The sequence below is a fragment of the Emiliania huxleyi genome (genome assembly GCF_000372725.1).
Source record: "Emiliania huxleyi CCMP1516 unplaced genomic scaffold EMIHUscaffold_534, whole genome shotgun sequence".
Taxonomy (NCBI): domain Eukaryota; phylum Haptophyta; order Isochrysidales; family Noelaerhabdaceae; genus Emiliania; species Emiliania huxleyi.
Genome location: NW_005197990.1, coordinates 1 through 21,494, shown reverse-complemented (window position 1 = coordinate 21,494; position 21,494 = coordinate 1). Strand labels below are relative to the sequence as shown.

Sequence of the window (21,494 nt, the reverse complement as noted above, 5' to 3'; positions counted from 1 at the left end):
CCAAGGGTATACTGCTAACAGAACCCTGCACCGCCCAGGCCGCCCTCTGCGAGCCCAGGCGCGCCGTAGAGAGTGCCGACGCGATGTCGACGATTTTGGCCTGCGAGACGGGGGCGAGGAGCGGTGTGAGGGCGCCATGTGCCCGGGCGACGGGCTAAGGGGCCGCTACACGGGCCGCAGAGCTCACCAGCACCGGCACGGTGGCGCTGGTAGCGATGGTGTTGCTTCGGCCGCCTTTGGCAGTACCTGACCGAGGGCTGACTCACGACGGCGACGGGGCTGCGAGCCGGGTGGCGGGGTGCGGGGAGGAAGGAGGGGACGCGCCGCGAGAGGGGGGGAGGGGTGCTCTCACGTCTGGCTGGCCCGCCCCGGCCCCCACGGGGTCGGGATGGTCGATGCTGCTGCTCTAGGCGGTCGTTCCGGGTCGCCAGACCGGTCCTGCGGCGGAGTCGGAGTGTGAGGGGCAGGGGCACGGCCGTGCGGCGGAGGGGACGCGCATCGCGCAGCTCGCAGCAGCCCGAGAGGGCCTGAGCCCGGCCAGGGAGTTACCCACCGCTCGGGCCAAAGAGACAGCGTCGCTGGAGGTGCGCCCCGCGGCCATTTTGTACGCCCGATGCACGCCTGACCCGGGAGGGGGAGGGGTGGTCAGAGAGACGCGGCGGGCCGGGGAGAGAGGGGACGCGCGCGCCTTCGAATACTCACTCGTGGCGCCGGCCGGCTCGCAGGGGCCGCCAGCGCCGCTACGGAGGCGCTGCCCGCCGAGAAGGTGCTCGGGAGGGGCGCTGGTCACTCCCCGGCGGCGCCTGCGGCCGGAGGGACGTGGGCTTCGGCGTGGCGAGCAGCGCGGGCGAGAGAGGGACGGCGCGCGGCTCCCAAACGAGCCGCACGGGCTTCGTCTGGGCCGCCGAGGCCACCTCCTTGGTCGCGGCGGCGGGCGTGAAGGCGAGGTGGGCCGAGGCAAGCGTTGAACGTGCCGCCTTGCGCCCCTGAGAGGGACGCGTGCGTGGGGTGCCACGGGCGGGGGGGGAGAGGTGAGAGGAGAGCGGTGGTCACCCCCACGAGGGGTGCGCGGACGCCGTCTGCCCCCCCCAGCCGGCCACTGATGCCGTGGGGGCGGCACGATCGAAAGCGGTGGTCGGGCGGGCCGTCTGAGTCGCCTGAGCGGTGCTCTGCCGGCCGGCGGACGCGCCCGAGGGTGGCCCGAGAGGGCTCAAATGACGGAGCCGCTCCCCGGCCGTCCCGGGCGCCTGTCACGCGGGCCGATGGCCCAGCCGTCCTGTGCGTGACTGGAGCGAAGGGGGGGGAGCTCAGGAGGGCGACGGGGCAGGGAAGGGGGCGGTGATGCGGTGCGGCGGGGTCTACTCGGCGGCGTGTAGAGAGGAGGTGCTAAAAGGCGACTATAAAGAGGCGTCTACGGGTGAAATGGTGCGCCACGACCGCGGGAGAGCTCTCTCCCGCCGCCCCGCGGGCCTCCCCGAGGGGCCTTGCAGCCCACGCGCTCAGGCGCCGCTGTCGCGGGCAGAAACGCAGCCGGGAAGGTGTCTCGGGCGCCATCTAGAGGGAGCCGACCCGGTCGGGTAGGGGAGGCAAACGCGAGCGGGTGGAGGGCAGCCTCGACCCGCCTACGGCGTTGTGGTGAGGGTGGGTGTGTGGGCGACCTTCCATTGAGTCAGAAGCGTCGCCGCGCGCCGCCATCGCCCGCCGTTAGATTCTTGCCGGTGAGCGCACGACGCAGACGACCTATCGTCAGAGGGGGGGAGGGTGAAGCGCGAGCGTTTCGTCGACCTAGGAGCCGCGGCAAGCGGCATGTAGCCCACTCATAGCCCCGACCCAGGCCTCGTAGCTTCAGATCGCGCGCGCAGGGTCGAGATAGCCGTCACGAGACCTAAACTCGAAAATAAAATGGTGAGTTCGCCGACTCGAGAACGGTGGCTTTTATCAAACCATGCTGCGGGGTCGCAAAAGCGCGTATGCATTTTTGCACTTTCCACATCCATAGCGGCCCAGCCACCGCTGGTCGGTGGTTGACGGCTGTCGCGGAGCCCGACAGCCGCGACAGCGGCGGCCGGGCCAAGGAGGCGGCCGAGAGGGTGCTGCTCGTCGAGCCAGCGGCTGCCGCTGGCGACGAGGGGGGTCCGGACCCGCGTCTGGGGGCGGGTGGTGCACCGGCTCGATGCCGGGCGAGCGCAGCGCCCTCCAGTCGGAGCGGCTCGGGCGAGCGAGGCGGTGGCGCTATGGGCGTTTAGAGGGGCGCCCATCGCTTCTCGCAACTCCGCAACGCTGACTTTGGGACATCGACGATACGCCCGCGAATATTTCTCAGATTTATTTTGCATGACCTGAACCGCAGGGGGTGTGTTCAGAGAGACGGGGGCCGCGGGGCTGCTGAGCCGCGTTTTTGGTCCGCTCTGCGGGGTGAGTGGGGGTCCGAGCCGCCTCGGGGTAGCGGGCGGGCGGGCGTTTTGAAAGACAGAAAACAGAAAACAGAGGGGGGGCCAGGGCCCCCACTACGATTAGACACACGCACCTGGCTCCTGGGACAAGGGCTCAAGGGGCGAGAATCGCAGCATGGTGCATCGATGCAGTTCAGAGCGGAAAACGGGGGGGGCAGCCGAGGGAGCGACGTCCCGACACGGCAGGTTGGAGCTGACCCTGGGAGAGAGAGAGAGAGAACAGCGATGGCAGCCCCCATGTGACCGTAGACAGAAATGACGAGCCGACAGCGATGCACAGCGGCAAGCGAAGGCGGCGAGGAGGGCCCCGCTGCAGAGCTCCGCCGGACGGCAGCAGAGACATCAGCGGACGGGGGAGCACGGGACACGTCGGCATAGGAGCCACATGGGTGGGCTGGGAGAGTTGAGTCAGATGCAACAGCACCGTCTCGGCAGCGAGGCCCATGATGGCGACGGCGGCGACGTAGGCGAGACGGCGGCGAGGGTGGCGACGGTCACGATGAAGGTGGCTTGACGAAATGGATGACGCCATCGCGTAACATGACATCCTCGATGTCGTCTCGTCCCCTCGAACCGGTTGAGCTCCTTCATCAGGAACATTGCCGTCGCCAGCTCCTTTTGCGGCGCTGCGCGGGTGCGTGCCCATCCGCCTCTGTAATGGTCTGCGGTTACGTGAGTTTTTGGATCCTGCCGTTTGGGGTCACTCAACACTCACACTCACACCCGCACGAGGTAGGCGGCGCGCAGCGCAGCGCTCGCAGGCTGTTTTTTACTGTTTCTCCATTTTGTTTTTGTTTTCAGTCTAGGGGGGCCGAACCCCTCAGAGGCGGCGGGCGGGCGCCCACTCACCCAGAGATCAAAAACGCTGCAAAAACGCTCGGCCCGGCGCGGAGCGGCGGGGGGAGGGCCTCGGGAGGCCCCGTGCCCAAGCGCCGGTCAGGGCTGGGCCTTGCTACCGGGCATGGTCGGGATCACGGAGGCGCCACGCGAGGGGACTGGACGGCGAGCTGCAGGCTAGAAGTCCCCCGCGGGCAGGCGCGGCGCGCGCGGGCTCGGGGGATCGCGTGCGGCCGCGCTGTGGGACATGTCACTGCCCCCTGCTAAATAAAGATATAAAACGGATACCTCTACTAGGATATGGGTAAAAAGGAACAGGTCCCCGCCCGTGCGAGATCTTTGTGCACAGGGTTCTTACGGTCTGGCGGTGTGGAGGTGTTGGCGCGAAAAACTAACAGCTGCGCTGAATTTTTCTCCTTGCTGCGCAGCAGGGTGTAGTTCGGGCCCGCCTCCGCCACGCTGTCCAGCAGCTGGGCGGCGCTCGCCATCTCGACCGCGTCGTCCTCCGGCGGAAGCTCCGCGTTGCCCGCGGCCGCCTCCCGAGCGCGCTCGTCGCGCATCCGCTCGTGGTGGGCCTGCCGACGCGCCACGCCGGCGCCCGTGTGCCTCGCCGCCGCGTCCGGCGACGGCATCGATGCTGTCTGCCCGAGCGTGACTCGCAACTCCACGATTTGCGGTCGACCAAATTTGGCTGCCCCCATCAAAGTTGACTCGTCTCCTTATTTACATACATAAATAAAAACGGACACCTCTTCCTCTACTGTGAGATGGGTAAAAAGGAACAGGCCCCCGCCCGTGCGATCTTTGTGCAGGGTTCTTTGTGGGTGTGGTCGGCGACTAGCCGGGGTCGTCCTCCCGATGGGGGACTAGCACTAGCCGTCTTCCACATGTGGTCCCTCGGCCGGTCCCTGCTCGTGCTCCTAATCTCTGCGCTGACTATTCCAATGTAAACTTCCTTTTTTCATCGTAAAAAAACCCGACAAAACATGACCCTCTCGATCGATCGCGGGTTTCTATATGTTGTAAATTCTATTTGGATTGGCGTTGTTCATTCTCTACACCAAAATGAAGGCGCCTCGGCCACAGCCCCCCAAAACAGCGCCTGGAGTGTGCTAAGCGAAACATTCACTTCATGACGCATTGGTCCGATTGGGAATCGTGTGAGGAGGGATCTCCATCACGAAGTAGCCAAATGCTTCCGACCCCTTCGGGATGATTGCAGACACCATGCCTGCCGGCGTCATGACCCGCAGGTTCTGCCCTGGCTTCATGCCCGGCGGGATGTCGACCCGCATCCGCTCGCCGCTTGACGCTGCCGAGCGCCCCGCACGCGGCGGCGCCGGCGGCCGAGGCGGCGCTGGTGGCTGAGACGGCGCCAGCACCCGCTGCGTGCGCGCTCTTGAATGTGTGCTCGCCTGAGCGCGCAGCCGGCGCAGCTCCTCCCTGGCGTCGGCCAGCTCCTTTCGCGTCTGCGCGAGCTCTGCTTGCGCCCGGAGCTCCTGCTGAGAGCCCGAGCCGCCCGAGCCGCTACAGCTAGCTTCTGGCTCCGCGGGAGCGGGTGCCGCCGGCGCCGAGGCTGCTGCGGCCGCCACGGCCGCCGACGACCTCGCTCTCCTCTGGCTCTCGCCGCGCGGCTGCGCCGCGGGACGCCGGCGAGCCGAGGCGTGTGACTTCCCACCGGCGGCAGGCCCTCGAACACGAAACAGCTGCCCGCAGAGTCCGGGATCGTTGAGCGCCGCCTCCAGCTGCTCGTCCAGGCTATCTGCGGAGGAGGCGTCGCTCATAGCGGCACTCTGCTCGCGCAGGGTCGCGGGATCGGCAGCCTCTCGCAGGAACTTGGCGACATGACCTCTCAACTGCTGAAGCGGTGTGGAGATGCATACGTCGTTGCCGGCTGCGGCACTCAACGGCAACGCACACGGACTCGCTGCTGCCGTATCGGGCTCCCCTGCCCTCGACCGGGAGTCCCTCGTTGCCACCCCCAAGCGGATGGGCTCGCACTGCAGTCGAGCTGGCGTCGTCGGGCTACCGTGCGGTGGTGAGCTGGTGAGGGACGTCATGTGACCTTCGCTCGAGCCGTCGTCGTCGGCAGTTCCTCGCTTTTCCTCGATGCTGCCGCCAAAGACCAACTGTCGACCCTCGCAAGCGATTGCGAAAGGCCCTTGACCCTGGCCGTACTCGCTCGCCTCACGCTTCACAGCCTCGCAGAGGGCCTCGAAAGACGGGACGCACGCTACCGTGCCGTCGACGTCCCTCGGCGAGCTCGAGCTGCCGGCGCTGCTGCCGGAATCGCGTCGCACCATCGCGGTGGACGGCCCTTGGGGAGGGGGGGGGCGCACAAGTAAAAAATCCGGCATCCCGGATAAACCTCCCGCGCCTGGCATCCGGCATCCCGGATAAACCTCCCGCGCCTGGCATTGACACCTCCTGCTGAATGGCGGCTATTGTAGAAAATCAAAAATCCAAATCGCAAACATAGAAACCCAAACACACATTGGCCTTTATACGTTATTCTTCCGATTCTATATTCTTTTTCGAAGCGATTTTCAGCGATTTTCAGCGGGAATATAAAGAATATTTGAGAATATAGGCCCGATTTGGAGCTGTATTCTTGGCACAATCGAGAATATAGACCCTGTTTGGGACAAGAATACGGAAAGAATACGGAAAAAGAATATAGATAGTACCTCCAGTATCGTAGTCTTTGTTAGTATCGAGGTCTCGCGAGCGCTTTTGGGGGTTCTCGGCGCCGCGACAGCGCTGCGAGCCGCGCGATGCCACGGCGCTCGGCCTGCTGAGAGAAGAGCTTCCCGGACGGCAGTGACAAGTTACCCGACATCAATCGTCGACGGCAACCTCGAGAACTGCGCCTCCAAAGTCGCCCAGATTCGCCTCTCGCGGCGCGCTGAGTTAGTATCGCCGGTGCGCCAGCAGGCTCTGCTCCACAGCAGGGCATGCCCGACTGGCTCCTGCTAGCCGTGCGTCCTGGTGGCATCCATTGCCAGCTCAGGTAGCCTCAGGAGGTCGCCTCGCGCACGACGCGGCGTCGCACAGCACCGCTCAGCGTTACTACCGAGTTAGTATCGTCGACCCACAGAGACTGCTATTCTGTAGGTGGAGCCGACAAACGCCGGCCGGGTCGGCGCCGCCGCCCCCATCGCCGCCGCCGGGGCGGCGGCGGCCTCGGCGGACCATCCGGCGCGCCGCGCGCCCGTCGGGGAGGTGTTCACCACCCCTGGCTCCTCACCCCGCCACGCCTTCGTGCGGACGCCGTGGCACCCACCTCAGGCGCCGCTCGGACTCGGTTGACGGCCACCCAAGTGCTTGGCTCATGCCAAGCCGACCGGCAGGCGATTCCCAGTCACTGCTAGGCTAATCTCGGGCTGTCCTGCGTCAGTGTGGTGCCGTGAGGGGCGCCGCCCCCAAAACTACGATCGTTAGTACCGTGCGGGGGCAGTGCATTTAATTCTGTCAAAAATCCAAATCTGCTCCGTGGCGCTTATTGGGCTGGGATCATACGTCCGGGAGGCCCCCCATGCGTGCCGTAACGATCGACAGCGATCTGGCTACTCTGTTCACGTTCACACCTCGTAAACCCCCCATAACCCCTAGCATAACCCCGATACAGGAGGTACTGGGCGAGAAAAACGTATAAAGGCCAAAACACACACAGCCACGTGGCACGGCCAACGCGCCGGTCGTGCACGGTGACAAGGAGAAACCAGAGCTCACCCGGCAGTACAACGAGGGGTACAAGGTCGACCTCGCGGAACCCCACGCTGGCCCGGGAGGATGCGATGAGGTGAATGAAGTCAAGCTCTGGACGCCCCTCCTCAAGACCTCCTCGGCGGGCGTTGGCAACGCCTCGAGCGGCGGCACGCCCGCCTCCGTTGGCCACTCCTACGCCTTCGGCAACACCGAAGAGAAGGCCCGCCGCCTAAACATGGGCTGCAAGGCGCGCGGGCAGCCCGGCCAACCCTTCGACCACAAGACCGGCCACGGCTACGTCAAGGCGCGCGCATCGCGGTTTCTACCACGACGCGATCTTTGTCAAGCGCAACAACTTCAACCTGCTGCTCCACGAGACGTTCGGCGGCGGCTTCTCGCCCACCGCCGTTCTCAAGCTGCGCCGCCTCGCGCGCAAAGTCGCGCGCGGCAGCGTTGACCGCACACGCCTACTCGCCCAAGTACTCGCTCTCTTTTATGTCCCACCATGCAGAGCGCATCTCTCTCTCTGTTGTGCGAGGCGTGAACCGCGCCATTCGCTCTCACCTGGCAACCCTGTCTGCACGTCTCGCGCGCGCGTGAACAGGGCTCCAGGCCCCAAATGACGTGTGAAATAAATAAATAACACGGACACCTCTACTAGGAGATGGGTAAAAAGGAACAGGTCCCCGCCCTGCGGTCTTTGTGCAGGGTTCTTTGTGGGTGTGGTCGGCGACTAGCCGGGGTCGTCCTCCCGATGGGGGACTAGCACTAGCCGTCTTCCACATGGTCCCTCGGGTCCCTGCTGCTCCTAATCTCGTCGTACATCCTCCTGCTGATCTCAGCAACATCCTGCTCCCTCCCTCGTCTCGCCCTGCGCGTCTGCTCCGCCTCCCCGTCGTCTGCCCTGCGTTGTCTGGTGACGGGTCCTCCGTAGTCGGTCGAGGTCGCCGCCCTCCTCGTGCCTCTTCCCAACGTTTCCTCGGCGGCCGATGCCGTCTGCTCCGACTCCGCCGTCCCCGGGTCTGCCCTGCCCTCGTCTGCGCTAGCTTCTGTTTCGTCATCACCGATGTCCGTCCTCTTCTTTCTCCTCTTCTTGTATGCTTTGTACATCGCGTCGATTCCTTTTCGCGTGAGCACCAGCCTGAAGCCCGCCCAGCAGCTGAACCGCTCCCTAAGTCGAAGGAGCATCATCAGTCTCACCCACTTCGCTCGCTGCCCACCGTCTCCGCTCCCTCCCGCTTGAGCCGCCGTCGCGGCCCTCGTTCGTCATGACGTGTGAGTGTTTAGAGTTGTTTGGTATTGCTAAAAATCTCTCTCTCCTCTAGGATTCCTAGGAGAGCAGGAGGACGACGATAAAAGGAGGTCAGCACAACTTCCCAAGGACGCACGAGCGAGAAGCACAGCAGAGCAGACAGATGACGATTACCACCCAGCGCACGAATAAATAAATAAAACGGACATCCCAAGCTGGGGCTGGGTCGAGGACAGACACGTCCCCACCTTTGACAGAAAGAGATTTTAGAAAACCCAGCTTGTTTCCACCTTTGCAGGATTTTGCAAAAGCGAGGGGGGAGGGCGCATCGCCGCGCGGAGAGCGCCACGCAATTTCTTTTTTGCGTGCCAGCAGAGGCAGTTTCACGGAAATCGATCGCCGCGTTAGGGTGCGCATCCCAGCGCTGGTGCAGATCTGCTGCTAGCTGCTTGCAGTCGCATAGCACTAAGCACCGCCGCGATTGCGCATCGCTCGCGCTCGCCATTTTGCGTAAGTATGCGAGTATCGCGTACATCTCCGCGTCTATCGGCTCCCACATGTTCGGCAGCTTTCCTCCCCACATTCCCGCCCCAAACGCTGTCCGTATCTCCCCTTCTTCACAGGGTCCGATTCCGTTGGGATAGCGGACCCAACATGACAGAACACACGTTCGAAGAAGGGCGAACCAGGACGGACATCCGAGTGGAGGGGAAGGCCAGGACGCTCTCCTCGGAGGGAAGAAACCGGCGCAAGACAGCGGCATGCACCTGGGGTCGAGAGAGGAAGGGGACAACCCGAGTGATAAAGCTAGAGGGGACCCCGGGCCTCGATACGAACGTGACATGGGAGGAGGAGATACCCGAGCAAAATAAGATCACGATGGACGCGGTGAGAAAGATGATGGAGAGACAGGAGAGGGAGCGACAGGAGGGGAGCCTCGGGGCGGATGAGACGTTGTTCCCAGAGGGGGCGCCCCAGAGACACATAAACTGGCAGAAAGAAGACTACGAGCTGTTTGTGGGACACGGATACGGGGCGAGCGCGATCAGAGTAGGGGAGCTACAGGAGGACCCCCTAACGCGCTTCTTGCTCAGATACGACGAGTTTGAGACGGGGGGAGAGCTGACGGACGGCAACGGAAAGCGAATTAAGATGGGAAAAGACAGCGAGCCGCTGCGGTCGGGGAAGGGACGAGCCCTGAACGTGAAAGTAGCGCAGGCATGCCTCGCGCTGCACGTCTCACACCAGTTCACACACTTTGCGGCGACGGACGGAGGAAAGGACCATCAAGACAAAATGGCGGAGGATGGAAAGTACGTGCCGAACCCTAGGGTGGCGTACGGCGTGTTCGAAGGACCGACACGATTCGGAAAGATCGCCTAGCAAAGTTGAGCGCCGAGGACATTTTTTCCTCCACCTCCTTCTTCTTCGCCGTCCCACTCTCGTCGTTCTCTCCCTTGTCACTTCCTACTCTCGCGTCATTCTCTTCTGCCTCGTCCTGCGCCGCCGCCGCCTGCCGTTCCTTTGTTTTTTTGTGTTGTTTGTGTGTTAGGTGGGTTCATAATATTTTTTGTTGATAGGGGAGGCAGTTTCACGGAACTCGATCCGCTTCAGGGTCGCCGCGTTAGGGTGCGCATCCAGGCGGCCACAGCGCTCCTCACAACACCTCTCTGCTGCTGGCATGGACCCGTCGCTCGCGCCCACGCTCGCCCTCGGCGGCGGCGGCGGCGACGACGCGCGCAAGCGCCCAGGCCACCCTGCAGGCCAGGCCGCCTGCCGCGGCGCAAAGGCGCAGAGAACAGACGCCACGATGGTGGTTGACCCGGACGAGCGCGCGCACGAGTCGACCGAAGCCTTTGGCCAGCTGACGCCGGTCCAGAAGGCCGTCATCCGCCGCATGCTGCCGCTGCTCGACACCGAGACAGACTCGGTGGTGATCACCAACCCGCTGGTCGCAAACACGCCAATCGTGCACGTGACGCAGGCCTGGCAGGCCATGTGCGGGTACACGACGCGCCAGGCGTGCGGGCAGAACCCGCGGCTGACGCAGGGCGAGGGCACCTGCAAGGGCACCATCCAGGCGCTCGGCAACGCGCTCAGCCTGCGGCAGCCGTGCCGCGTGCGGTTGCTGAACTACCGCGGGTACAACCGGGAGCCCTTCTGGAACTGCCTGACGGTGCACCCGGTGTTTCACAAGCGCGAGCTGGTGCTATACGCGGCGCGACTCCAGGACTACTCCTACCGCCTCAACCGCCTCGTCTCGGTCAGCCCCGTCCAGTTCTGCAAGTCGGACCCGTCGCTCTCGTGCCGCATCTCCCTCGCAAAGCTCGGGTCGGCGGGCGCTCTGGCGCGGCCGATGCCGCCCTCGATCTGCGTCGGGCGGATAGAGGAGCTCGACTCGGGTGCCGATGACAGCGTCGCGTCCGACGCCGGAGCCGCGCGTTCCGAGGGGGCGTCGTCGGCCTCTTCCGTCAATGGGTCCACGTCCTCATCTGCCGGCGCAGACTCTGATGTGGACGGCGAGGGGGAGGTGATCCCGTGCGTTCCGCTGCCGCTGGTGAAGCGGCTCGCGTTCCCGCGCCTGGCGCTCGAGCCCGAGTACTTGCGCGACCGGCTGCAGGACGAGTGCGCCCAGCTCGATTGGCAGTGCCACACGACGGAGATCCAGGCGCGGCCCCCCACGACTTCCTCCCCCCCAGCCCGCACCGCGCGGTGTCCCCTCTCCCTCCCCCCTCCCCTCCCCTCCCTCCCCCCTCCCTCCCCTCCCCCCTCCCTCCCCCCCGCTCTGCTTCGGATCCGGTCGCCCTTCCACCGCCGCAGGCGAGCGGACACGAGTTGGTGCGCCTGGAGCTCTTCCAGCAGCGACCGGGCACGGCGGACGTGGGCGTGCGCGCGCTCGTGCACGTGCTGCCCGAGCAAGAGGCGGGCGTCTACTCGCTCCACATCACGAGGCTGAGTGGTGCGCCATGCCTTTGCCCCCGCGGAGGCGAGGCGGTCTGAGCGAGGTTGTCTGAGCCCTCCTCCCCCCCTCCCGTCCGTCAAGGCGACACCTTTGCCTACCACGCGCTCTTCCGCCAGCTGCGCCAGCGCCTGCACGACATCGTCGCGCCACAAGCCGCCTACCCCGTCGCGGCGTGCGGGATGAGCTAGCGGATGCCTCGATTGGGAACGAGGCGCCCACGAGCGAGCGGGTGGGGAGAGCCGAGCTGGCCGCTGGCCGCCGGCCAATTTTGTGTACTTCGAGCCTCCTCTGAGAGGAGAACAACTGTCGTCCCGCCCCCACTTCCCTACCCCTCCCCTTCGCGTCGGCTGTGCTGCGTTCTGCAGTCAGAGAGTGGGAGTCACGCCAGCTCTGCTGACATCCGCTCTCATGTTTGCGCGTCTGGCGAGTGGAGAGACGTCCTGAGAGTGGTCTCGATGTCAGAGAATATGTGCGAGAGAGGGCCCCTGCGCCACGCCGATGAGGCGTTGGTGAGGGGCAAAATCTAGAGTAGACGAATATTGCTTTCGAAAACCTCTTTTTCAAATTCCCCTTGGGTTGCCACGCACTCCACACCGCGCCCCTGGGGGCACACGGCACGTGCTGCCCATGGCGCATGCGGCATGGGACACGGCGGTTGCAGTAGCGGTCGGGGCGCGGTGTATCAACTATCATCCCAGCGCTGCAGGCAGGGCTAGTGGTGTGCGCCCCCCAGGGCGCCCACTTCGGCTGCGGCGCAGGGGCGCGGCGCCAGTCCGCAGTCGGAGGTGCCGGGGTCGAGGGCGCAGTCTGATACACCGTCGCAAGAGGTCACAGAATCGAGGCCACCTCCGGCGTGTGGTCGAGAACGGGTACACGCCGGTCCCATGGGCACCCATTCTCCCGCAGCCACCTTAGCGTCTGCAGGTGTCCGCCGGCTGCGGCTGCGGTGCAGGTTAGCTCTGTCCACGAGCAGCCCTGGTCGCGCGCCCACTTGAGCACTGAGAGGTGTCCGCCCCCTGCAGCCATCATGCACACGAGCGCATTCCAAGGGCAACCCTGCTGCCGCGCCCACTCTAGCACCGAGAGGTGCCCGCCCCTAGCTGCTGCGCTACAGGTGCGCTGGTCCCATGGGCAGCCCTGCTGCCGGGCCCATTTGAGCACCCCGAGTCTGCCTTCCGCCGCCGCCGCACTACAAGTGCGCGCGTCCCACGGGCAGCCCTGCTCCCGTGCCCACTGCAGCACCTGCGATGGCGGCGGCAATGGCGATCGGCTGGACAACGGCAGTAAGGAGTTGTTGCGGTGGTGCTGGAGTGGGGAGGGGGCGGGCTAGGGGATGCGGCGACACCTGGAGATGCCCACGCCCAGCACAACAGGCAACGTCAAAGGGCTGCCAGACGTATCCTGTATGACGCGCCCACGCCAGCCGCGCCGCCGACACCCACGCGGCCGTGGGGTGCGTTCGTACGCCGTAGGGGAAGCGGGCGTGCTGAGAGCCGCGCTGGCACATGACCTTGCGGAATCGGGTGCAGACGCAGCCAAACGCGAAGGCGTCATCTTCGTGCACCGCCTTGGCCACTATCTGCAGCAGCTCGAGAGGGATATCCGGGAGCGCGACGGCCTCGACGCGGAGTCTGTCGAAGCGAGTCTTGCACGAGCGGCGCGGTCCCGCCACCATATCCCCAAGGCCGTGTCTGCGGTCCGCCGGCGTCCAGCCGGACGAGCCGGACGGGGGACCCGGCGGGAAGGAGATGGAGGGCGCCTCATCGCTCGGCACCGCGTCGATCGAAACGACACGCAGCCCCTCCTTGATGGCCTTGATTTGGTGCGTGACCAAGCTCAGGTCCATGTGCGCTCGGTCGCGAGACACACGCAGACTGGCGGCGCGGCGGCTCATCTGGCGACGATGGCGCATGCAGAGCCCCAGGCTGAAGGAGAGGCAGATGGCCAGCGCGCCGAGCACGGAGCTGAACGTGATGAGGAGGATCGAGCGGGTGGCCTCGTGGCTCGTGTCGTCGGGCCGGAGCAACGAGCGGCCGTCGCAGGTGAGCTCGTATAGCCGCTCGCGAGTAAGATCGTGGAGCCAATGCACCTGCGAGCGCAGGCCACCGGCGCGTCACATTCGGGGGTGCCGTTCGAGTAGTGGGCCCAGAGGCGTCGGGCAGTGGGACGGCGGTTCGTGAGGGCGAAGGAGGGGGTGAGAGGGAGAGGAATGGGCTAGGAACGACGGTTCGAGAGGGGGGAGGAGGGAGTTGAGGGAGAGGAATGAACGACGCACATCCTCCTGCTCGCTCTCGCTGCTCATGAATGCCATCGACTCGCGGGTGAGCGCACGCAGCAGCGGCGCCTCTCCCATCCTGTCGGTGATGTCGCCCTGAATCCCGTACAGCCACGCTAGGTAGCGCGCGAGCTGCTTGGGCACGCTCTCCGCCTCGAGCGCCGCGCATTCGGCGCCGTGGAACGAGGTGGGCACCTCGCAGGGCCGAAGGGTGGGCGCATGTGAGAGGGGAGGGAAGTCAAGTGGGGGAACAGGCCCAAATTCGGACGGAATTAAGCGAGAACAGGGGGCGGGCGGGGCATACCATCAGAAGCGCATAGACGGTGAGCGGGTAGCACGTGCCGGGGGGGCGCTCCTCGTGGGTGGTCTGCCGCCGCGTGCAGCCGCGCAGGTGCGAGATTGCCGGAGGCGTGGCGCGTGCACGGCAGCTCACCGCTGCGCCCGCGCTGAGAGGGGATGGGTGCAGCATGGAAGTCGAGCATGTTGTCGCGACGCTGGCCCAACCGTGCAACACGGTGGCGCTGTTGGCGACAGGGAGGAGGCCAACGGAGTACTCGTCGTGCAGGACGGCGGAACTCACCCGTGCGGCCGACGGCTGCACGTGCGCGGCTGGGCAAAACAGGTCAATCGGCTCGCTAAGCTGGCCGAGAGCGATCAACTGCTCGCGCAACGCGGCCATGGTGTCCGAGGTGGCGGGCTCAGCCTGAAGCGCGATCGGGATGGCGCCGACGCCGGCGAGCCATGGGTTGAGGGAGATGAGGTAGTCGTCGTCCCAGCGACTGATCTTGCCCGAGCACAGCCAGCCAATCGCCGATGTGTCCAGCACGAGCGGCTCGCAAGTGCGGTTGGCTCTGCATTGGTACGCTACTCCGATGCCAATGGCTGCGAGCGGGAGGGCGGTTTGGTTCACCCGCCCCTCCGCCTCGATCTCCCGGTGAAGCTTGACCCACGGGTCAGCCGTCAACACCACTGCGCCGACGGCGGAGGGCGGCTGCGCCTCCGAGCTGAAGTTGCCGCCGCCGCATGCGTGGAGCTCCCCCAAGTTGCAGCGCGAGGTGAGCTCTTGCTTGACACCCTGGACAGCAGTGTAGCTCGTGTCCGCGTTGGAGCTCTGGTCCTGCTCGTAGATGATGCCGAGTTGCTCAATGGCGCTCGAGAGCCACACCGGCCCGACCACTTCGAGCGAAGGCTTGGGCTCCGGCAGCGCCACCGGGACGCCCTGCCACCGGATTTGAGACTCGACGAGCGGAAGAACCTACAGACAAGTCGCGGACGCTGCCGTTCGTTTCGACGCTTATGTTGTTGGGCTACGTGGGAGGATGGGGCGCACCTCGTCACGACGCTTATGTCCTTGGGCTACGTGGGAGGATGGGGAGAGGGCCCTGTGCTTGTGTGGCGGTGAGCAGAGGGTGGAGGTCTCTCGGAAGAGTCCCGCGCCTGTGACGCAACCATCGGTGGGAGGGACGCAAACCGTTCGTTTCGGCGATCTTTGCGACGACGCCGTGTTCGTCGGCGTAAAACCAGCGCCAAAAGTCGACCGTCGCGCGGCGCGTCTCCAGCGACGAGCCCGCGACCTCGTCCGGCGGCGGGTCAGTCCGCATGACGAGGTGAGTGTAGCCGCAGATTGGCCACGCCATCAGACCTGCAGCGAGACGGTGTGGTAACCCAATACGCCCCTCGTTGTGCTGGTCAGTGCTGACCACGCCTCTTCCGGCGCGGCCCTAGTGGACTGCATCTCGGATCTTGGGAGAGGAGTCTCGAAGTGCGTACCGAGCGCATTGTGCACGTCTGCGGTGAGCGCCTTGCCCTTGCCGACCTCGAGGCCAAGCTCGGCCAGCGCGTATGAGACTGAGGTCGCCGACGCCCGCACTCGGCTCACGCCCTTGAGGAGCGTGGCGAATGGAAGGCCCGCGTTGCGCGCCTCAGCAAGCACTGAGTAGCCGAGCGCAAATGGTGTGTGAGCCACAAAGGAGGCGACACCGCTGTTGAGCCGGCGCCGCGTCACGTTGGTGGGTCCCCATTTAGCGTTGCTGCTCGCACCCACCCGCTCTGCAAATTCTGGCTCGAAGGCGGAGAGGGCCTTCTTGAATATCTCCGTCGTGCCACTGCCGTCCGCACGCACGCAGAGCACGATCCGCGCCGAGGGGAGCGCGAGGTGAGGGTTGATGGAGACAATCTCCGGGTCGTCCCAGTGGGTAACCGCGCCGCGGAAGACCTTGCTCACCAGCGCGGGCGTCAGCAGTAGGTCCTCCCCCTCTCTGAATCCCGGCAGGTTGAAGATCGGCACGACTGCGCCTGCCATTGTCGGGAACATTCGCAGGTCCGGGTATGCGGCGTAGTCGCTTTCGGTGAGGAGGGAGTCGGAGGCGGCCCAGTCGAGCGTGACGCACGGCCGCGCGCCGTCACATCTCCGGCTTCCGTCCACGATCCACCGCTTGCCTGCCGAGGATCCGACAGAGTGGTAGGAAATGTCAACGCCGCCGGTCGTGGGGTGGAGGAAGCTGTAGGCAAAGGTGATGTCTCTGTACATGGCGGCGGGGAAGCTCGCGCCACCGGCGCGCAGTTTCAGCGGCTGCTGCCCCTTCGCTACCGCAAAATTGGCCAGTAGAGCCGCCCGCAGCAGGCGCATCGCGCGTGGGGCGGCAATAGCGGATACGGCCGACGGGCCGACCCTGCAAAGAAAGAAAGAAAGAAAACACACACGGCAAGGGAGGGTGATGGGAGAACGGCACGCCGCCACCACACAGGGATTTTAAGGAGAGGAGTGTGGTGCGCTAGCCGTCGCCCACCCTGGGGAGTCTGCCTCTTCGTATCTCTTTTCGCAGTCTCTCGCCGCTTCTCGCTGCAACCTTCATGCCACCTCGCGGCCGTCCCACTCTGCACAGACAGGACTTTGTGGACACGCAAATTTCTTTTTTCATAGTGATGAGTCCGTTGTAGATCCAAGGCGAGGGTGGTGGCGTCCCCGTCGGGTCTTATGAACCAACAAACCACGACCCGCGGGGGGAGTCAGGGGGGGGGGTTTTGTGCTCCCGAAGTGCGCTTGTCCCCAAGTGCTCTTGTCCCCCTCTCGGCACACGACTCGCTCTCTCCAGAGAGTACACACAGCGCACAGAGGTCAGCTCATCATACACATCTACAGCCGGGAGCGCGGGTTCGCGGCCGCGGCGCTCCGCCAAACTCTAGCCAGCGCGAACGTGCCTGCGCCACGTTGCTCTCTCGCGGAGAACCGCAGCAGCGCCGGCATCGCACACCCTACCCTCAAGCTCGCTCCTATACGTCTCACCCCGCTCTCGCGCCGGGCGTGGCGGCGGCCCCGCCTTTTGTCTGCCTAGCAGCGCAGGCCCAATCAGTGGCAGTTGTTGGTCGCGGCGGCCGCGTCGCCCTTATAGGCGCACGCGAGGCCTGTTCGCAGACACACGCGTGAGACACGATTCACACTCACTGCGTGTGTTCGACGCTCACGGCGCCGGTGACGACCGCAAATTCCTTCAGCTGCAACCATTCTCGAAAGGGTCCGTTTGGCGGTGCCACGTGGCCGCAGCTACAGGCGTGACGGGATGGCGGTGAGCGTGACTCGACGGCGGGTGGACGGCCGACCGGCGGCAGTGTGTGCACATGGGCCGGTTGTAACGCTGCGCTAGCTCGGTGCAGTTCGGAGGAGGCGGAGGGCCCTCGGGGAAGCCGACGGTCTCGAGCCACGCGCCGTCGTAGCCGGGCTTGTCAATCACCGACACAGACCCGGGCACGGTGTCGCCGAAGGAGCCGTACGCGCGCGGCGGCGTCAACGTGCCAAACCTGCTGACAGATGGTGCGATGAGGGCGGGCGTCGAATGCGGTCGTCGCCATCGTGCCAAACCTGGTGTCCGTCGGGTGAAGCTGGCCGTCCGCGTACTTGAACATGAGGTGGTCTGCCAAGTTCCACGTCTCGCGCGTGACGCGCTCAGCATTGGTGTAGTACGCGTGAAGCGGGTCGTCGGACGGCATGGACGAGAAGAGCGGCCGGCGGCCGCCTAATCGCTCATTGCTGGCTATCATCGCCGGTTCGCTCCAGCACGGACGAGAAGAGCGAGCTGCCTGCGTGCGCCGCCTGACACGCCGTGTCCACGCGGGCTTGGAGGGCAAGGTGGTGCTGCATCTGCTCGTTCTGGAAGGCGCGGACGTCCTCAATCATCGCCCACCACTTCAGCTGCACGTAGTTGCCCACGTAGCGGTTCGCCCAAAACATGGTGTCCTTGTCGAGCTGCATGTGCGTGCCGTTCGTCACCTGTTTGAGGCGACGCGGAGGCCAGCATCCCAAGTCGGCAGGCAGCTCGACCGGCAGTCTCGGCTCCCATCTTGGCTCATCTCGGCGCATCTCGGCGCATCTCGGCGCATCTCGGCAAAGTCTGTGCAGGTCTTACCTGCGGCGGCAGCTCTTTCATGCCGGCGGCGAAGGGCGTGTAGACGGTGTAGGTTGCCGAGTAGGGACCGTACCAGAGGACGCCGCCGCACTCGTCGGGCAGATTCTTGCGGCTCTGGCTGATGTACGACTCGGAGGTGCGGTAGAGGCCGATCGTGCGCTCCCAGTTGCCGGCGATGCCGTACTGGTTGGCGCCCGAGGGCATCGCGGTGTTGTTGTTGCCGGCGACGTGGTCCGGGGAGCCCCACGGACCGCCCGGGTAGCCGAGCTCGACTCCGGCCCTGAGGGACGGGGGTGCGCCCCCTTCGTCGGGCATATCTGCGCTGTAGCCGGAGCCGGCCTGCGAGTAGTTCGTGCCGATGTAGTAGAGGCGGTTGACGGCGGCAATGTCGGCGACAGAGATTAGCGCGTCGGGCTTCGCGGTGACCGGGTACGGCTTGGAGTAGCGGTACTCGAGGTACTCGGCGGGCACGTTGAGCGACGGCGAGAAGTAGTTGAAGACGCCCCAAAGCCGGCGGCCAGAGTAGTACCTGTGCTCGCGGAAAGAGGTGTATCAGAGGCGCTCTTCATGGCAAAAAGTACTTGCGGTCGGGCCGCACTTGTTTGCATACTCGCCGTCGGAGAAGGTGGCCGTGAAGTCGAGGGGCTCGCCCGACTCCTCGCTCCACCATCGGTGACGGCGCGCAGTCGTGAAGACGGACTCGGAGAAGAGAAAGTCGCCGGTGTCCGGGTCCGAGTCACGGTCGATGTCGCGGATGATGAAGGCGTTGGTGACAGCGGCGTAGGAGTCGTCTGGGATCCGCTGCGCCGCCCAGATGGCGGACGAGTACTCCTCCCCGTCGGCGGGCTCCGAGGGGAGGATGTGGAAGATCCAGGCCTCGTCCACGTCAGTGATGAGCAGCGACTCTGCGCCGCCCTCGAAGAGGCCGGCGCCATAGAAGCCCGTCTGCTCGGCGAGGCGGCCAATGTCCCTGATGGCGTCGCGCGCACGCGAGTGTCGTTCCATTGCAATCTGCGAGAGCGAGTCGATCGACCAGCAAGCCTTGCCGACGACGATCTTGCCGTCTGCGGTGACGTTCTGGCCACGCGGTGCTGCTCCAAAGATGCCTGAGCAGGTGGACTCGGCGATACCCAGCTGCTTCTCGTTGTGCGCACCGTACGCGTCCTCGTAGTACTGGTACGTGTGCGGGACCTGCGGGATCTCGCAGCCCGGCATCGGCTCGAATGGTGCCATGTATCCGCCAATCTGATTCTGCGGCAAGTATTCGGGGACGGCAGTGGTCGCACGGTCGGTGCCGACATAGCGCGGGTAGTCCTCTGGGTTGAAGAACACTTTGCGCATCGTCCCGGTCGGCCACTCGCTCGCCGGGATGCGGATCATGCGAGGATCACTCATGCCCTCGCCGTCATTCGTGTGCGAACACATGACGCTGCCGTCGACAGTGGCGGCCTTGCCGACAGCGACAGTGGTGCATGCTGCGGCCCGACCGGCGAGGGCGAGAAGGGGGAGCAGCTTGGCAGTCAGCATCGCACTGAAGCGACCAGGGGATCAGGACACGCCGGGGTAAAGGTGCGCGGCACTCACCCCATCCCCAGGGCCTCCAGGGCTCGCACCTCAACCTCTCACAGACCAGCGCATAGCGCCATAGGACGTATTTTCTTGTCAATAACAAGGCTGTGAACCGGTTCATGAACCAGTTCGCCGGTTCACGGTTCGTTCACGGTTCGCGGTTCACGGACTCGACAACAAAGTTAGAGTTGTTTGGTATTGCTAAAAATCTCTCGGACTCGGGGCGGGTGCTAGTCGGTTCACGGTTCACGGTTCGGCCGAGACGCTGCCCGCCTTCGCGGTTCACGGTTCACGGTTCGCCCTTTCGTCCTGCTCGGTTCGAGTTCATTCACGATTCAGATCAGAGTTCACCGGTCGGTTCGAGGGTGAACCACTGAACTAGTTCATGAACCAAGCTTACTTTCACACCTCTTACACACCGACACAGTTCGCGAACCACAGTTCGCGAACCCGCCCGTGAACCCAGAATGCAGAAAATCTTCGAAGAATGCGAAGTCGGTCGCGTGGGCGCCAGCAACCTCGTAGTCCGACGCCGTGCCCTCGATCGCGCCCTCCGCCATGGCGCTGGTCGTGAAGTAGCCAGACCAGGGATAGATGTCCACCCTGCCGTTGCGCACCTACACCTCCGTTCTGCAAGTTTGAGGCGTGTTCGCGTGCTTGGGAAGGGGAGGGGGGGGGCGCAAAACGCACGCGTCCGGGGGTGGCATAGGACTGGCCGATGATGCCGTGCGGCCGATCTCGGGACGGCGCGTCGCCACGCGCGGTGAAGCCAATATCGATCCGATGCTTTGGACCGGCGACCAGATCGTCTGCGTTTGGGACCGACCGCATGCCAGTCACCGTCATGGTCCAGTTGCCCAGCGCGAATGTGGCGGTGGAGTACGCCATGGCCATGTCGAGAGCAAAGCACCTCTTGCTGCCGCGGTAGCCAAACTTGAATCGCCTGCGGGGGAGTCGAGAGTAGCCGAGGTGAGCCGAGGCTAGAAGAGCAGAGATAGGTGCGGGCTCGCCTGCCGACGCAGGTGCCGTTGATGGTCTGCCAGCCAAAGTTGTTGTCGTCCAGCTCAGAGGCCCAGAATGAGGCGGTGGCTTGCTTTTGGGGCGACATGCGTGCAATCACGTGTGCCTCGGTGAGGAACGATCCGTTGACGATGAGGGCGCCATCGTGGATCTTAAAGACCGCATCCTCCGTTTTGATATTGACCGATAGGCCGGGCGCCGACAGGAAGCTGTATAGCGCATTGTGGCGGCCACGAAAATCGGCCGAGCCTCCAAACGCAAAACTGATATGCGGGTCACGGAAGATCCGGGAGCTAAGGGCGCACGCATCTTCCGAGGCCGGGAAGGCGGCGATCAACAGTAGCATGCGGGGGCTAGATACCGATGTCCAAGCCCCGAAGAGGCCCGCAATCGATTTGTGTTTCGCCGGAGTTTTCATGGTAGCACCGGAACTGGATCCGGATCTCCCACTAAGCTAAAAGGGCTCTCAACTTTGCTCAGGGCGCAGGGCAGGTTGATTGATGGCGGCGTCTGGTACCTTCCTTCCTTGACTCCAACCAACCAATGATCCTCCAGAGGAGAGAGCAGCGGCCATGTCAGAGGCCGCGCCTCCTCCTAAAGACTTCCCGCGGGGGGGAGCCTGGGGAAGCGCACCGACGGGAGACGTCGGGGCGGATTGCACAACTACCGGGCTTGACGCCCCGGCCGGACCGGGTCAGATCCTAAGGGGACACCCGAACACAATGACCTTCCAAGGTGGGATGCGCGACCATCAGGCCCGGTGTGTGAGTATTCTTGATACGAAACCACGACGACACACACCAGTCGACTCGCATCGGTTGCGGCCCCCATGAACGGCGGAGCTATTCTCGCGTCCACACCACACCTGGCAGCTCCAACGTGGACACGCCCCTAGCTGGGTCACAAGCGCTCGCGGCTGGAGCGATTGGGAGTGCCCTAGCAATCCTTGGATCTTGGGTACGATTGTGAGCGCCGCCGCTCATAGTCCTACAAGATGTAGGATTGCGAGCAGCTG

At 64.7% G+C, this 21,494-nt stretch overlaps 3 protein-coding genes across 3 annotated transcripts; 1 reads left to right on the top strand and 2 right to left on the bottom strand.

The window, feature by feature from the left end:
* Positions 1–9,867: 9,867 nt before the first annotated feature.
* Positions 9,868–11,764, top strand: EMIHUDRAFT_445849 (hypothetical protein). Its single transcript, XM_005765760.1, has 3 exons — positions 9,868–10,918; positions 11,071–11,209; positions 11,294–11,764. Exons 1-3 carry the CDS (start codon positions 9,932–9,934, stop codon positions 11,398–11,400), a joined length of 1,233 nt encoding a protein of 410 aa, XP_005765817.1. The 5' UTR covers positions 9,868–9,931; the 3' UTR covers positions 11,401–11,764.
* A 3,611-nt stretch (positions 11,765–15,375) lies between these two features.
* On the bottom strand, positions 15,376–16,056 carry EMIHUDRAFT_43569 (hypothetical protein; the record flags this gene model as incomplete). Its single annotated transcript, XM_005765759.1, has 1 exon — positions 15,376–16,056. A coding segment is annotated over one exon (681 nt), but the record flags the coding sequence as incomplete, so codon positions are not given.
* A 363-nt stretch (positions 16,057–16,419) lies between these two features.
* On the bottom strand, positions 16,420–19,420 carry EMIHUDRAFT_470725 (hypothetical protein; the record flags this gene model as incomplete). Its single annotated transcript, XM_005765758.1, has 7 exons — positions 16,420–16,892; positions 16,958–17,031; positions 17,106–17,285; positions 17,347–17,500; positions 17,583–17,754; positions 17,891–18,419; positions 18,489–19,420. 7 exons carry the CDS (start codon positions 19,415–19,417, stop codon positions 16,837–16,839), a joined length of 2,094 nt encoding a protein of 697 aa, XP_005765815.1. The 3' UTR covers positions 16,420–16,836.
* Between the last annotated feature and the right edge of the window lie 2,074 nt (positions 19,421–21,494).